The sequence below is a fragment of the Bos taurus genome, chromosome 23, assembly GCF_002263795.3.
Source record: "Bos taurus isolate L1 Dominette 01449 registration number 42190680 breed Hereford chromosome 23, ARS-UCD2.0, whole genome shotgun sequence".
Lineage (NCBI taxonomy): Eukaryota > Metazoa > Chordata > Mammalia > Artiodactyla > Bovidae > Bos > Bos taurus.
Genome location: NC_037350.1, coordinates 29,301,644 through 29,319,435, shown reverse-complemented (window position 1 = coordinate 29,319,435; position 17,792 = coordinate 29,301,644). Strand labels below are relative to the sequence as shown.

General features: G+C 38.8%; 1 protein-coding gene across 2 annotated transcripts in view; it reads left to right on the top strand.

Annotated features, from left to right (window-relative positions):
- Positions 1 to 13,504, top strand: part of OR12D2E (olfactory receptor family 12 subfamily D member 2E) — a 33,911-nt gene extending 20,407 nt beyond the window's left edge. Inside the window, exons 2-3 of one of the 2 annotated variants that reach the window (XM_024983520.2) lie at positions 9,420 to 9,485; positions 11,456 to 13,504. In XM_024983520.2, the coding sequence (XP_024839288.1) occupies positions 11,459 to 12,385 (927 nt within the window). In that variant the 5' untranslated portion in view covers positions 9,420 to 9,485; positions 11,456 to 11,458 and the 3' untranslated portion in view covers positions 12,386 to 13,504. Of the gene's footprint in view, positions 1 to 9,419; positions 9,486 to 9,650; positions 9,950 to 11,455 lie in introns of those variants that run through there. The other variant, NM_001098382.1, reaches the window with a different exon arrangement.
- Positions 13,505 to 17,792: the final 4,288 nt, after the last annotated feature.

Below are 17,792 nucleotides of genomic sequence, written 5' to 3'. Positions count from 1 at the left end.
ATGGAAGTTATGAACTACAGAAGAACAATAGAGCTCTGATTTTATATTGCTGCATAAGAGACAAGAGGAACTAAAGAGGCTCTTGAAGAAAGTGAAAGAAGAGAGTGAAAAAGTTGGCTCAAAACTCAACATTCCAAAAACTAAGATCATGGCATCTAGTCCCCCCACTGCATGGCAAATAGATGGGGAAACAATGGAAACAGTGAGACACTTTATTTTGGGGAACTCCAAAATCACTGCAGATGGTGACTGCACCCATAAAATTAAAAGACCTTTGCTCCTAGGAAGATCAGCTATGACCAACCTAGATAGCATATTAAAAAGCAGGGACATTATTCTGCCAACAAAGGTCTGTCTAGTCAAAGCTATGGTTTTTCCAGTAGTCATGTATGGATGTGAGAGTTGGACCATAAAGAAAGCTGAGTGCCAAAGAATTGATACTTTTGAACTGTGGTGTTGGAGAAGACTCTTGAGAGTCCCTTGGACTGCAAGGAGATCCAACCAGTCAGTCCTAAAGGAAATCAGTCCTGAATATTCATTGGAAGGACTGATGCTAAAGCTGAAGCTCCAATACTTTGGCCACCTGATGCAAAGAACTGACTCATTGGAAAAGACCCTGATGCTGGGAAAAATTGAAGGCAGGAGGAGAAGGGGCTAACAGAGGATGAGATGGTTGGATGACATCACTGATTCAGTGGATATGAGTTTGAGTAGGCTCTGGGAGTTGGTGATGGACAGGGAAGACTGGCATGTTGCAGTCCATGGGATAGCAAAGATTCAGACATGACCTAGCAACTGAACTGACTGATAACACAATAGTACTCAAAATTTTACTGATTTAAAACCACTTTTTAAAAGAAAAAAAAAACACTTTTTTCATTAAATTGCATTATTCCATGGGCCAGAAAACAGAAAGATTTGACTCTGCTAAAGAAAGTCTGGGTCCTCTTGGTTAAGTTAACTTGAACAGTTGTTCATGGAATAACTAGGACCTAATAAAATTTTTCCCTGTGTTTCTCTCTCCAGTTTCTCTTTGTAACAGTTGGACATAGAATGCCTGGGAACTGATAAAATCTTTCCCTTTTTATTCTCTCCTCCTCCACTTTCTCCTTGTGACTACCCTGTACTTCCTCAGCAGGGATAATGCAGGGACTCGGAGGGCCAACAGACTAAGGCAAAAGCTGTTAGTCATTGAAAGAAAAACCCCATAGCCAGAATTAACATCATTTCTATCATATTCTATTAGTTTAAGAAGTTACAGACCAACCTCACATTTCTTCATAGAGAGAGAAAATAAATCCTACCTTTCAAGGGAAAGAGTGTCAAAGAACTGTGGCCATCAGTCCCATCTCTAACTGTTGCAGAAACCAGTACTCGAGAAACCAAGCACCACACTCGGAGAGTTGGAGAACTCAGGTTTATTTCACTGGTGGGCCCAGAGGAGTTAACTCTCCAAGCTCTGAGCCCCAAACAAAGCGGTTACAGAGTTTTTTATACACAACAGTGGGTTTGCAGGGGCTAAAGCAATTGCAAAGAGCAGGACAAGGGTGAGTGAGATAAACTCCTGTTCCTAGTATTGTGAGTCCCCACTTTCTGAGACCTATGTGATCTAGACTGCAAGGAGCAAGCTGGGTTACAGAGGCAGAAGGAGAAGAAAGTTATGTAAAATTTAAATTTTCCTCTTCATAACTACAAATAGCTTTCATAGTCCTCATATACAAAGTACACTTACTCCCTCTCCTAGTTCTAAAATGTATAACATTACAACATCAGTTCAAAGTCCAGGTCTTTTCATCAAATCAAGGTACAAATGGGGCTTCTTGTGTAGATCCTTCAAGTATGATTTCTTGTAGTCTGAAGAACTTAGAATAAAGAGTCAAATTATCTGCCCATCACAGACTCAACAAATAATGATACAATAGATATAGAATGACCAAAACAGAAAACTTTTATTGTAAAAGGGGAAAATGGGAGGCACATAACTGTAACAGGACTTCTCTGGGGGCTCAGATGGTAAAGCGTCTGCCTACAATGCGGGAGACCTGGGTTTGATCCCTGGGTCAGGAAGATTCCCTGGAGAAGGAAATGGCAACCAACTCCAGTACTCTTGCCTAGAAAATCCCATGGATGGAGGAGCTTGGTGCAGGCTACTGTCCATGGGGTCACAAAGAGTCAGGCACGACTGAGCGACTTCACTTTAACAGCAACATAGCAGTAGTAAACTCCAAGAGGGGGCATTTTTCTAAATTTGCCCCTAAAGCCCAATATTATGAAATTGAAAATGATGACACCGATGAAATTCTTTTTAAAAATATTTTCAGATCAGATCAGATCAGTCGCTCAGTCGTGTCCAACTCTTCGCAACCCCATGAATCGCAGCACGCCAGGCCTCCCTGTCCATCACCAACTCCCGGAGTTCACTCAGACTCACGTCCATCGAGTAGGTGATGCCATCCAGCCATCTCATCCTCTGTCATCCCCTTCTCCTCCTGCCCCCAATCCCTCCCAGCATCAGAGTCTTTTCCAATGAGTCAACTCTTCCCATGAGGTGGCCAAAGATCTGGAGTTCCAGCTTTAGCATCATTCCTTCCAAAGAAATCCCAGGGCTGATCTCCTTCAGAAAGGACTGGTTGGGTCTCCTTGCAGTCCAAGGGACTGTCAAGAGTCTTCTCCAATACCACAGTTCAAAAGCATCAATTCTTCGGTGCTCAGCCTTCTTCACAGTCCAACTCTCACATCCATACATGACCACAGGAAAAACCATAGCCTTGACTAGACGAACCTTTGTTGGCAAAGAAATGTCTCTGCTTTCGAATATGCTATCTAGGTTGGTCATAACTTTCCTTCCAAGGAGTAAGCATCTTTTAATTTCATGGCTGCAGTCACCATCTGTAGTGATTTTGGAGCCCAGAAAAATAAAGTCTGACACTGTTTCCACTGTTTCCCCATCTATTTCCCATTAGGGCCTTACAATTATTATTAAGATATACTCAATTAGACAAATGCCATATTCACAAAGCTCTTTGATACAAGCTTTTCTCTGAGTTGAGCTGAGGGTCAGAGGACTTTGGAACAATGTTGTTAAGATTTCTAGGAACATTTTTGTCTGGTTGAAAGTCTATAAGTCATGTCCTTAAGATTCTTAGAGAGGGTCTAGGAGACCTGACCTTAAGTCTTTTAGAATCTAATCTAGGTTTCCTGTTTATTTTTCTGAGGTCCCAACAAAGGATTTTACAGCCACATCCTTGAGATATCTAACCAAAGCCCACATTTTACTCCCAGCACCAGAATTTGATCTTTGCCTCAACATCATTTTTACTTTGATAACCCTCTACCATATAGAGTATCTAGGACTTACATACAGTTAAACTTTTGAGTCTGAACTGTCTGGCTTCTTTAAATTTCCTGTAAATTCTGCTTGAAAGCTGAGTGGTTTGGTTTTTAGCTCATCTCATTCCTTATGTATTTTATAATAGTCAACTAAAAGAAATTGCTTGGAACTTTCACAATTCTTCCTGGTAGTCTCCTCAGCAAGATATATGGGCTCAGGGTGACGACAGCATCATGGCTGTATGGCTCCCTTTGCTGCTCCCCTTCCATCTAAAACCAGTAAAACATCCATAACTCAACAAAGTTGCCTCTGCCCAACACCCCACGATGCCAGAGAATTCCATATATCTGTTCATATAAGTGTTAGGACTAGAACATATAGAAAAGGCACAACCAGGAGCAGAGGACGGGTAGGGATTATAATTCCCAACCTCCAGGGACAGCAGCTGAACCTGTGGTCCCAGAAAACAGAGTATCTTCAGGGGAGGCAGCACATGACTCCAATCTCTGAGCCTCAGCAGTCCCCACGGCCACAGGCAACCAAGTGGCAGAGACAGTGAGGCCTGGGACCCCATCCTGCTAGTTGTGGAGACACTCCAACTCCAGGCAGCTTCCACCCACAGCAGCAACGCCTATGAACCCAACAACCCCGGGCAACATGGGGACCCTCCCAACCCTAGCCCTCCAGCCACCTCCACCCTTTTGCTGTGGTGGCCGGAGCCTGCAACACAGGAGGCCCTGGGTACAGTGGATGTGCTGGCCATTCCAGTGCCCTAGGTGGCAATGCCAGTGACACCGGGCTGGGCAAGGCACTAACAACCCCGGAGGCAGGAGTACTGGATGACACCTTGACAGAGGTGCTAGAGGGAGCAAAGTGCCAATTCTCAAGTGTAACCAGAGGTAGCTCGGGTAAGGGAAACCAAAAACTTATGCAGCAGTGCGACCACTAGGAACCAAAGATAAGACCTCTCCTTTCTAACTTTTGAGTCCGCAGAATCAAATAAAAAATAAAAAGTTTTACCTACAGAAGAAAGTGAAAGTTGCGCAGTCGTGTATGCAGTAGTGCCACCTACAAGGAACCAAAGGAAAGCCCTCTAATTTCTAACTTGTTGAATCTTCAGAATCAAGTTTAAAAATAAAAAGTCTTACCTACAGAAGAAAGTGAAGTTGCACAGTTGTGTCAGAATCTTTAAAGCTGCACAGTCATGCCCAAGTCTTAGCGACTCCCATGGACTATACAGTCGATGGAATTCTCTAGGTTAGAATACTGAAATGGGTAGCCTTTTCCTTCTCCAGGGGATCTTCCCAAGCCAGGGATCAAACCCAGGTCTCACACTTTGCAGGAGGATTCTTTACCAGCTGAGCCACAAAGGAAGTCCAGGAATGCTGGAGTGGGTAGCCTATCCCTTCTCCAGAGGATCTTCCCGACCCAGGAATCAACCCAGGGTCTCCTGCATTGCACGCAGATTCTTTACCTACTGAGCTATCAGGGAAGCCCACCTATAGAAGAAAGGTGTTTGCAACTACAAATGCCCTAAAAGGAACAACTCATCAAACACCATTATGGACCACTGTAACACATTACCACAAAAGAAAATGACAGTTCAGAAATCAGACTTAAAATATAATGTCCCCTAACAGATAAAGAATTTTATATAGCTGCCATAAAAAAAAAAAAAAAAAAACTGCAGCCAAAGTCACATGCAGTGAAGAACTTTAGAAATATCCTTTTAATATATGAAAGAAAAATCAAGGTTTTCCACTACTGCATCCCTGCTACTGTAATAGATCTCAGCCAATGTAATTAAATAATAAAATGAATAGGAAATAAAAGAAGAGGAAGGGAAGAGACAAAAACCTTAAATAATGCAGAATATATTATTTTTGACATTATAAAAACTGTAAATTTATCCAAAATAAGTTGCAAACTTCCGTTCACACAAAAACCTGCGCATGGATGTTCATAGCAGCTTTATTTATAACTGCTGAAATTTAGAAGTAAACAAGATGCCCTTCAACAGGTGAATAGATACTGGTGCATCCTTACACATGCCTGCATGCTCAGTCTCAGTTGTGTCCAACTCTTTGTGACCCCATGGACTGTAGCCCACCAGGCTCCTCTGTCCTTGGAAATTTCCAGGCAAGGATACTGGAACAGGTTGCCATTTCTTCTTCCAGGGGATCGTCCCAACCCAGAGACTGAATCCACATCTCCTGCCTTTCTTGCACTGGCAGGCAGATTCTTTACTAACTGTGCCACCTGGGAAGCCATATCCATACAATGGATAGGTAAAAAGAAAAAAAAAAGCACAGCTATCAAGCCACAAAAAGACATGAAGGCATCTTAAAGGCATATTAATAAGTGAAAGAAGATTCCAAGTACATGGCATTCTGGAAAAGGCAAAACTGAAGACAATAAAAAGATCAGTGGTCGCCAGGAGTCTGGGGAGGGAGAGATAAAGAGATCTAACTTGGGATTTTTAGGGCAGGAAAACCATTCTGTGTGACACTGTAACTGTGGATACCTGACATTATGCATTCGTCCAAACCATAGAATGTACAACACAAAAAATGAAACACGATGTAAACGGTGGGCTAGAGAAGGAAATGGCAACCCACTCCAGTGTACTTGTCTGGGAAATTCTATGGACAAAGGAGCCTGGCAGGCTACGGTCCATGGGGTCACAAGAGTCAGACACGACTTCACGAATAAACCACCACCACCACACAGGCTTGGAATGATGTGCCAGTGTTGATTCATTGATTGTAACAAAGGTATTTCTCTGTAGAGATGTTGGTAGTGAGGAGGCTGTGTGGGAAACGAGGAGGGGTTATGTAGGAACTAGGTATTTTCTGCTCAATTCTTCTGTGAAACTAAAAGTGCTCTGAAAGTCTGTTCATTTAAAACAGCAACAATAAAATCGATGTATTAAGAAGCAAATTTAAAATGAATTTGAAGCTTAAGTAATGCTGCCTAATAAAAACCAACATATACAAATCAAATATTCAGCTACAACAATAACGATTATATAGAAAAGTTAGTAGGCCATGAAATACAACTAAAAATAGAAATGAATTCACTTTTTAAAAATGAACAAAACTTACAAAAGTTTTTCTATCCAAAGATTTAAATTAAAACTGAATAAAAGTAGCAATATATCACATTTAAATATGAGATAATTAAATACTGTAACAGATATCTTGTACAAAAAAACAAAAACAAAATAAATCCAATAGACTTTAAAGAAAATTCCACAATCAGTGCAAAGGGAATAATGAAGGAGACCACACAATTAATGAATAATGTTCCTACCTAGACCACTCACTCTAGAGTCTGAACAGATCAGTTCACTTCAGTTCAGTTCAGCCTTTCAGTCATGTCAGACTCTTTGCAACCCCATGGGCTGCAGCATGCCAGGCTTCCTTGTCCATCACCAACTCCTGGAGTTTACTCAACCTCATGTCCATGAGTCAGTGATGCCATCCAACCATCTCATCCTCTTTCGACCCCTTCTCCTCCTGCCTTCAATCTTTCCCAGCAATAGGGTCTTTTCCAGTGAGTCAGTTCTTCGCATCAGGTGGCCAAAGTATCGGAGCTTCAGCTTCAGCATCAGTCCTTACAATGAATATTCAGGACTGATTTCCTTTAGGATGGACTGGTTGGATCTCCTTGCAGTCCAAGGGACTCTCAAGAGTCTTCTCCAACACCACAGTTCATAAGTATCAATTCTTCAGCACTCAGCTTTCTTTATAGTTCAACTCTCACATCCATACATGGCTACTGGAAAAACCATAGCTTTGACTAGACGGACCTTTGTTGGCAGAGTAATGTCTCTGCTTTTTAATATGCTATCTAGGTTGGTCATAACTTTTCTTCCAAGGAAAAAGTGTCTTTTAATTTCATGGCTGCAATCACCATCTGCAGTGATTTTGGAGCCCCCCAAAATTAAATCTCTCACTGTTTCCATTGTTTCCCCATCCATTTGCCATGAAGTGATGGGAACAGATGCCATGATCTTAGTTTTCTGAGTGTTGAGCTTTAAGCCAACTTTTTCACTCTCCTCTTTCACTTTAATCAAGAGGCTCTTCAGGTCTTCTTCACTTTCTGCCATAAGGGTGGTGTCATCTGCATATCTGAGGTTATTGACATTTCTCCTAGCAATCTTGATTCCAGCTTGTGTTTCATCCAGCCAGCATTTCTCATAATGTTCTCTGCATAGAAGTTAAATAAGCACAGTGACAATATACAGCCTTGACATACTCCTATTTGGAATACTCATATTTCCTATTTGGAAACAGTCTGTTGCTCCATGTCCAGTTCTAACTCTTGCTTCCTGACCTGCATACAGATTTGTCAAGAGGCAGGTCAGGTAGTCTGGTATTCCCATCTCTTTCAGAATTTTCCACAGTTTATTGTGGTTCACACAGTCAAAGGCTTTGGCATAGTCAATAAAGCAGAAATAGATGTTTTTCTGGAACTCTCTTGCTTTTTCGATGATCCAACAGATGTTGGCAATTTGATCTCTAGTTCCTCTGCCTTTTCTAAATCCAGCTTGACTATCTGGAAGCTAATGGTTCATGTACTGTTGAAGCCTGGCTTGAAGAATTTTGAGTATTAGTTTACTAGTGTGTGAGATGAGTGCAATTCTGCAGGAGTTTGAGCGTTCTTTGGCATTGCCTTTCTTTGGGATTGAAATGAAAACTGACCTTTTCCAGTCTTGTGGCCACTGCTGAGTTTTTCTAATTTGCTGGGATATTGAGTGCAGCATTTTTACAGCATCATCTTTTAGGATTTGAAATAGCTCAACTGGAATTCCATCACCACCACTAGCTTTGTTCATAGTGATGTTTCCTAAGGCCCACTTGATTTCATATTCCAGGATGTCTGGTTCTCGGTGAGTGATCATACCATCGTGATTATCTGGGTCATGAAGATCTTTTTTTGTATAGTTCTCCTGTGTATTCTTGCCACCTCTTCTTAGTATCTTCTGCTTCTGTTAAGTCCATACCATTTCTGTCCTTTATTGTGCCCATCTTTGCATGAAATGTTCCCTTGGTACCTCTAATTTTCTTGAAGAGCTCTCTAGTCCTTCCCATTCTATCACATGGAAATATTGAATGATAAGCAGGTCAGGCTTATCAAAGGCATGGAGTCACAGCGAAAGTGGCTATTTTGGTTGAGCCACAGAACTTCAACTGGGCCCGTCAGGGCCACAACCAATCCATCCACCATTAAGCCAGATAGACAGGCTATGTCCACCAGCTCCAAGTACCATCTGGGAGTGGCAGAGAGGGTAATAATTACTAGGAGGGATTATATCCTTTGACAACCACCCAGAAGCATCCAGCTATCCTGGGACAGTCAAAGATAAAGAACTGGATCAAGGAACCAGCCATAGAAATAAATACCTCCTGCAGGAAGCCCTTTAGCATTTTTGGCATCACTTTAAAGATGTAGGGGGGAAAAAAAGATATGGAGATTATCAAGGAAGGACAGAAATACAAATATATGGACTGAGAACAATATTTTACACAATGAGTATACAATAATTCTTATTGATTTGTATTCTATTCATAGCATATCCTAGAACAAGAAACTATTAATGTGATGAATATGTAATGAGTTTCGGCAAAGCAAGAAAAATAAACTGCAGTAGAAAGATACATAAAGTACATGGCATTCATAACTGTAATTAGAAAACTTTGATAGATGTTAGATCACATACAGGTACTCCTTCAATGAATCAGATTTTTTACCTAAAGGATATAGGAAGAAGTGAAGATACACATTGGAGAGACCAGCCTCATTCTCCCAGAGAGAAATGTGAGCTCAGGGACCCCAAAATTAAAGAAAATATTTTAGTGTTAATACCAACAGTGAAGAATCAGATTTAGAAGAAACAAAAACAATACTACTTCTCCATATTCCTCTTTTTTGTTTTGTTTTGTTTTCCATAGAACCACAGTAATAAATGAGCAAAATATTTAAAGGGTATTGAAATACAGATATCTTTCTGTATGGATCAATGGGATATCACTGGCCCTCATTCTTTAACTGTCATTGCTCAATTTCCTTCCATTTCATACAGAGTTTTTGAAGGAAAGTGCCCAAGATAAGAAAATGCATCCACACCTCTGGTCCCAGGAAATGAAAGGTAATTAAAGAAAACACGAAGTCATTGTGAATTGTCTCAAACTGTTTGTGGTTCTAAAACTAAGAAAGAAACACAGTAAGCAAAGAAAATAGGAACAACAACAAAAATGGAACTCAAGATGATGAATTCCCTGAGGAGAATCCTCTTATATTGCAAGGAAAGAAAGGTAACAGGTTAATTTTTATAATAATCTTCACAAACCCAGGGGACACTCTCTCTTAGGGATGATATGTTTAAAGATCCGTGGATCATAAAAACGGGCAGAATTTCAGCAAGAAGAGGTTTTAGAAGATGAAGAGCTTATACTGTAATCCCAATATAAACCATCACATCAAATATTTTTCTACTCTTTATTTTTCAAATATTTTTATACTCTTTATTTTTCAAATATTTTTATACCATTTACTTTTCAGGAGTGTCAACCTGATAAGGCTTCTTAACTGTGAATTTGAACACTCAACCAGGTAGGAAAATGAACTAGGAGACAAGCTGGAGAGTTGTCCATATTATCTGTCTTCTTGCCTGTAGTAAATTTACAAGCCAAGGATTTAGACCTGTTTCTTATCTTATAATGAACCTTGTGTTTGTAGATTATGAAGGTTCTTTACTGTCTACAATTTTATTGCCATATCTCTAGATATTCTCAAAAGTAGATATGTAATCTCTACATATTCACTGTGATGCAGTGAAATAAATCATTTAGTACAGAAAGTTTCATTGATATTTTTTTAATGTTAGGAAATGGTTTTTTCTCCAAATGAATTTTTGATACGATTTTGTTTTGTGTAGAGAACCAAAAATAATATCTGGCATGACAATTATATCTTAAGCAGGAGTCACAGAGTTTAACAATTTACAAAATATACTTGGCTATTAAGGAAAATTAATAATAATTATTAATTTCCCTGATGCTGGGAAAGATTGAAGGTGGGAGGAGAAGGGGATGACAGAGGATGAGATAGTTGGATGGCATCACCAACTCAATGGACATGAGTTTGAGTAAACTTTGGGAGTTGGTGATGGACAGGGAGGCCTGTCATGCTGCAGTCCATGGGGTCGCAAAGAGTTGGATACGACTGAGTAACTGAACTGGACTGATTAAGGAAAATTACTCTGAATCCCTTGAAGCCAATCTTTCATAAAGGTGTAATAAAAGTTAGATAATTTCTCAAACTTTATCTGGTTATAAAGCCTAGAATCCCACAGGATCCCTAGAAATGTCCCCTAATTCACTTTTCTACTTTAGTCACTTAAAATCTTTTGTCTCTCCTCTCAGGGATTTTCCAAACTTGAGATGATTTCCTGTTTATAGGGAACACTTTAATGTTTGCATCTCTATTCAGATTCTTATAGCTCTTATTATCCTTTCATTGTCTTTTTTTCTGAAGTGAAACCCTTCAGGTGGTTTCCTACTAAGTCAAGAGACAGCAGCGGGGAGTGCTTAAAAGTTTACCCTCTGTTAGAGCTGACTTGAGATGACAATAAGGAAGTTGCATCAGAATGTAGAAGTTCACAGCCAGATAAGATGCTAGGCTGGCAACATGCTCCGAATCTCTGGGTAAAGGAAAAAATAATGATAAACCTAATGAAGAAAACAAGTGGTTAGGAAACAGTCCATTACCAACATGTAACCTTAATATTTATGAAGTTAATGGTCCAAATATTATACAATTTCTGGTGCTGTAAATGGTTAAAATAACAATGCTCTCCCTCAGAATATGGTGTCTAGGTAGGAAAATCCTCAGCAGGAGGCCTTTGGTTCTGATGAAAGTGAAAGTGGCTCAGTCATGTCCGGCTCTTTGAATTCTCCTGGCCAGAATACTGGAGTGGGTAGCTGTTCTCTTCTTCAGGGAATCTTCCCAACCCAGGGATCAAACCCAGGTCTCCCACATTGCAGGTGGATTCTTTACAGGCTGAGCCACCAGGGAAGCCCACAGGAGATAGCATTTCATTATTGTTTTGTCTTTTAGGTGATGCTGAATCAAACTCCCATCACTGAATTTTTCCTCCTGGGAATGACAGACATCCAAGTACTGCAGCCGGTTCTCTTCGTGGTTTTCCTTACAATTTACTTTCTCAATTTGGCTGGAAATGGAGCCATCCTGATAGTTGTCATCTCTGATCCAAGACTTCATTCTCCTATGTATTTTTTCCTGGGAAACCTGTCATGTCTAGATATCTGCTATTCCACGGTGACTCTGCCAAAGATGCTGGAGAACTTCCTCTCTACACACAAAGCAATTTCTTTCTTGGGATGCATAAGCCAGCTTCATTTCTTCCACTTTCTGGGTAGTACAGAGGCCATGCTGGTGCCCGTGATGGCCTTTGACCGCTTTGTGGCTATCTGCAAACCACTTCGTTACACTCTTATCATGAGTCATCAGGTCTGTATCCAGATGGCTGTCACTATCTGGATCATTGGTTTTTTCCATGCCCTGCTGCACTCAGTAATGACCTCTCGCTTAAACTTCTGTGGTTCCAACCACATCCATCACTTCTTCTGTGATGTTAAGCCATTGCTCAAGCTGGCCTGTGGGAACACTGAGCTCAACCAGCGGCTGCTCAATAATGTCACGGGGACTTTTGCCGTGGGCTCATTCTTTCTAACCCTTCTCTCCTATTTCTACATTATTATTTATCTGTTCTTCAAGACCCATTCTTGTAGCATGCTCCATAAAGCACTGTCCACGTGCGCCTCTCACTTCATGGTAGTTGTTCTTTTATTTGGTCCTGTTTTTTTCATTTACATCCGTCCTGCCTCGGGTAGCTCCATGGACCAGGAAGGGATCATTGCCATTATGTACAGTGTGGTCACTCCTGTACTAAATCCACTGATCTATACTTTGAGGAACAAGGAAGTGAAGGAGGCATTGAGGAGGATGATCAGAAGGAAACTCTGACTTGAAGAAGTCTATGATATTTTCTGAAGCATAAACAAGCAATGAGACAGTTGAGATGTGAAATATATTGCTTCTCAAATTGTTTATCAAGTACATAAATACATATATATAGATAGATATAAATACATATATATGTGTGTACATGCTAAATCACTTCTGTCAGGTCTGACTCTGTGACCCTTTGGACTGTAGCCCTCCAGGCTCCTCTGTCCATGGGATTTTCCAGGCAAGAATACTGGAGTGGATTGCCATTTCCTCCTCCAGGGGATCTTCCAGACCCACGTCTCTTACACCTCTTGCATTGCCAGGGGGGTTCTTTACCACTAGAGCCACCTGGGAAGCCCATCTATACATGTGGACCTGGAAAAGGCTTGTCTAGTGTTCAACAATGCATTCTTAGGTAATAGAAATGAAATGTGAACAAATGAAACATCAGCCATGGAAGTCTAATGCTGAATTTGTTTTAGAGATACCAGTGATAAAGTAGATTTGCTATATATCTCAACAAACTCTTCTCTGGATTTAGTTACAGAAATTTGCCTCTGTTGCCCATGTAACATGTACAGTTTTTTAAGCCTGTCTAAATCACCCCTCCAGGTTAGCACATTTTAATGTGAGAAGTAAAATTATTATGCTTTCAGATTTTGAGAATTTTAATCTAGGACATAATTACTCAGAAAATTAAATGTTAACTCACCATTTAACATACTATTTAAGGGGAATTTTTTTAAGAGGTACATCATGATTTCTTGTTATCCAAGCAGGGAGGCAAAATAAATAAAATTATATTGTAATCATGAATGAACAGAAAATAACCAGTAATTTAACTTCAAATGATTTCAATATTTTTAGAACTCAATGGTCAAACTCTCAATTACTATGAAGTGTTATTAAAAATGGAGGCAGCTTGAAAAGACATCTCAAGAATATCTTGTATCTTATTTATGGTTTAGTTATTTTTCTCAACTTCTGGTCATGGAAAATGTTGATTTACAGAATTTTTTCTAATCTTTTGTTTTTCTTTTACATTCTACCCTTATTTCAACAAACTGTAAAGCAGTGTGACATGATGTAATATAAGAGAAATATTAAGAATAAATAAATTATTATATTCTTTCACTTCTCTGTTCTTAGTCTTATACTTAGTGGCTTTAACTGGTAACATTTTCATTATCACTGCAACTTCCATGGATGGCAGTCTCTGTTTACTTGTATATTTCTTCCTGAAACATCTCTCCTTCCTGGACCTATGTTATATTTCTGTGACTGGACCAACGTTCATCTGCAACTTGACTCTGCACAGTAGCAATATTCCCCTCTGGGAATGCATTTGCAGTGTTGTGCTTTCACTCTTTGTGGCTCTGCTGAGATGGCCATGCTCACAGTGATGCCTTATGATTGCTGTGTGGCCGTCTGTCTGCCTTCCTCTGCGCTCTGAAAGCATCATGAACGTCAACATCTGTACTCAAGAAATCTTGGCCATTTGGATCAGTGGGGTCATCTCTGAAGTTATGCATACATCTGCTACTTTCTCCATCACTTCTATGGTGCCAATATCATTTACAAACTCTCTGCAATATCTCCCAGCTCCTAAAACTCACTTGCTCCAATGAATATGTCAGTGAGCTTGGGGTTACTGGCTTCCTGTCCTTGATGGCATTTCTTTGCTTCATTTCCATTTGATTCACCCAATCACACACACACGCACACACAGACACATATTCTCTACTGTGTGGAGGATCCCATCTGCTGAGGGCAGAGCAAAGGCCTTTTCCACCTGCCCCCTCCACCAGCTGTCATCATATTGTGTGTCTCTACTGGTGTCCTTTGAGTTTCTAAAGCACATACTGACTCTCCAACTGCATTAGACTTTACTTGAAAGTGAAAGTCGCTCAGTCATGTCTGAGTCTTTGTGACCGCATGGACTAATGCAGTCATTGGAGTTCTCTAGGCCCGAAAACTGGAGTGGATAGCCTTTTCCTTCTCTAGGGGATCTTCCCAATCTAAGGATCGAACCCAGATCTCCCATATTGCAAGCAGATTCTTTACCAGCTGAGCCACAGGGGAAGCCCAAGAATACTGGAGCGAGTAGCCTATCCCTTCCCCAGCAGATCTTTCTGACTCAGGAATCGAACCATTCTTCTTCATTGCAGGCGAATTCTTCACCAACTGAGCTATGAGGGAAGCTTACTATTTTTATATTGTTTTTTTATAATATTTTGCTTCCGACACTTAATCTGATGCTCTAAAGCCTGAGAAACAAAACCATAAAGGCATCTCTAATAAAGTTTTCAAGAAAAGAAAAGCCTACCTCTTTTGCTGAGTCACATCTATTCATTCCTCACTGAGAAACAAATCAAAATATATTGGAAAAATATGGCAGAGTCAATCAAGAACTTAAAGCTCAAGCATAACTCATAATAAGGAAAATCATACCAATGGAGTGTCTCTGAGCAATAATAACATATACATGTGCTGCTTTGCCTACATAGAGTTATCTAAACACTATTCTTGTAAATAGAGTAGATTTAAATCTCACTATACAATGCCAAGTATGGTGAAAATATAAATTTTTTTAACTCTGAAGACTCCAACTTAATTATCCTTTCTGACTCATTTCTTTTTTTTTTTTCCTTTTTTGTTTTTCCCGTTTAATTTTTTTATTTTCACTTTGACTCATATTTCATCTCAGGTTATTATTATCTCCTGTGCTTTCTTTGCTTGGTACACATCTGTCTTTTCCTTCACTTTTAATTTTTCCAGGTCCCTTTTCTTTAGTCTAGACTCTTATTAAATAATGTATAGACAGACTTTGGTTCTGTTTCAGCTCAAGGGTCCCTCTTCAGGAATAAGGTAATTCCTTCAAAATTTCTGTACCACATTTTGTCTAATTTTTATCCCATTGTTTACTGTGCTTCTAATCTCTTATTTTCTTATTGTTGTCTTCATCATATGTCATATCTTCTTTTTCTTTGAGGACAGTGATTGTAAGGGCATCTGTACATTGCTTTCTGGCTCATTTCTGTCAAAGAAAAGGACAGCTCATTCTTTTTTCTGAGTTACAATCAAGTTTGGAATATTATATAGTACGTAAGCACATAAGAGAACCACCTGGCCCTCAGTGTTTTCTGTCTGTTTAAGGGTCCACCTAATGTCCTATTAATCTTACAGGGCTTCAGTTGGTAACACACATGGTCATCAGGGACAAGTCTGGTGCTTTGTGTTGCATCCTTGTCTTTCATGTGAGTGACAAGTTGAAAAAATACAAATAATACATGACTCATAAAATGCTTATAGGAATAAATACAAACACAATTAAACTAATATGTTTTTAAAATGCACATTTGAAAAATAAGCAAAAAAAAAATCATGTCAATGTAATATACAGTGACCAAAATGTAAAAGAATGGATGATATAAGCAGCAGATAAAATGCAAAAAAGGGCAGAAGAAGCTAGCTGACAGATCCAAGAATTTCTCACAGAATGAGAAAAAAAAATTTTTTAAGCATGAAAAAGAGCTTAGTTTTCATAAAAGATACAAAAAAATATTCAATATCTGTCTAATAATGGTTCCAGAAAGATCTACTTTCCATGCAATTGAGGGAATGTGTGACAAGGAATATTCAGAGAAATAACTTTAAAGGTTTTTTCCCAGAATTCATAGAAATGTAGATCATCAGGTTTGAGAAGCACAACAAAAATTGGCAAGGATAAGTAAAATGAATATAAATGTAGTTATATCATTCTGAACCTATAAAATAATGAAAACAGAAATTTAAAAAATCTTAAAGCACAAAAACTGTTTTAAAAATACCAATGTTATATCCTAGAAGCTTTATTATTTTACCTTTTCTATTTAGTTCCATAATCCATTGGAAAACAATTTTTGTGATGGCATAAGGTGGATGTCATTGTTCGCTTTACTCATTGATATCCAATTCACTACAATAATTAATTGGAAACAAATTTTTCCCCCCAAAGAATTGCAGTTGGTGCCTTTGTAAAAAGTTTAGTAATTGTATATGTATGGGGGTCTCTCATCTGTTCAATTGATTTATGTATTTATGCTTATTCTATTAAGCTCTATTAATTATTGCAGCTATACAGTTTTTTATATTAAGTCTGTAAGTTTTCCTACTCTGCTCCTTCAGATCTTATGGTCTATTCCAAGTCTTTTGCTCATCCACATGTTTTAGAAACAAGCTTTTAATTAAAAAAAAAAAAAGATGTTGACTGAAGTACATTGAATCCATAGATCAAACTGAACAATCTTCTTTAAAAGTTTGCATCTTCTAATTTATATAAACAGGGTAATTTATGAACAGGGTATTTTTCTGCACTTCTTTAGGTTTTTAAAAATTCTGTCAGAAATGATGTATAATTTTGAACACAGTAGTTTCAACATCTTTTATTTGATTTATCTCTATGTATTTGATGATATTTTAAGTTGTAATTGTAAAAATTTAATTGTCTAATTTTTGTGTATATAGTACATAGAAATCCAATAGACTTTTGTACATTAACCTTATATTCATTGATCTTCTCTATAAACATATACTTTCTAATAGATCTTTATAGATTCTTTTAAATTTCTATTATACATTGTTATCTGTGAATAAAGAGCTTTATTTCTTAATGTCCAAAATTTTAAACTTTCATTTCTTTTCCTTGCTATTGGGCTGGCTAGGGTCAGATTAGGATCTAATTATGGTTCAGTTATTCCTAACAATGTAATAATGAGCAAATGGCTTATTTTTTCTGAAACGTTTGTTTTCTCTGTAACACATGGATGTGATACTTACCTTGAGAAACAATTGAAATGATGTTTGTGATGTGTTGCACAGATCTTTGCAAAGATCTACTATTTTGTCCCATAAATAGTAGATTCTAGTGGAAAAAATATAGTCAAATTCTGAATACTCTAATATTGTAACGGTGATTCAGTCACTTTAACACTAAAAGATAAAAGTATTTCAAATTACTATAGAAGAGTGATCTCACCAAGATGGCAACATAAATTGTTCCCAACTTTATTCCCTCTCACAAAAAGAACAACTAACAAGTATTCATGGATAAGACATCACTGAGAAAATTACAGAATTGAGGCCAAAGCACCACAGAGACCAAGGCAAACTGCATTAGAAGGGTAAGAGAAATGGCTACCTGCTGACTGCACTGACTCTCCCCCAGGTCAGGGGAGAATCACGCTGAGAGCCTAGACTTGAGCAATCCTGAGAAAGAACAACAAAGCTGGACATATTACTCTCCCCAATTTCAAATATTACAAACCTATAGTAGTCAAAGCAATATGATAGTGGCATAAAAATGGATGCATAGATCAATGAAACCAAAGAGAGTATCCAGAAATCAGGGATTAAATTCTAGACAATTAGGTGTGGAAAATTT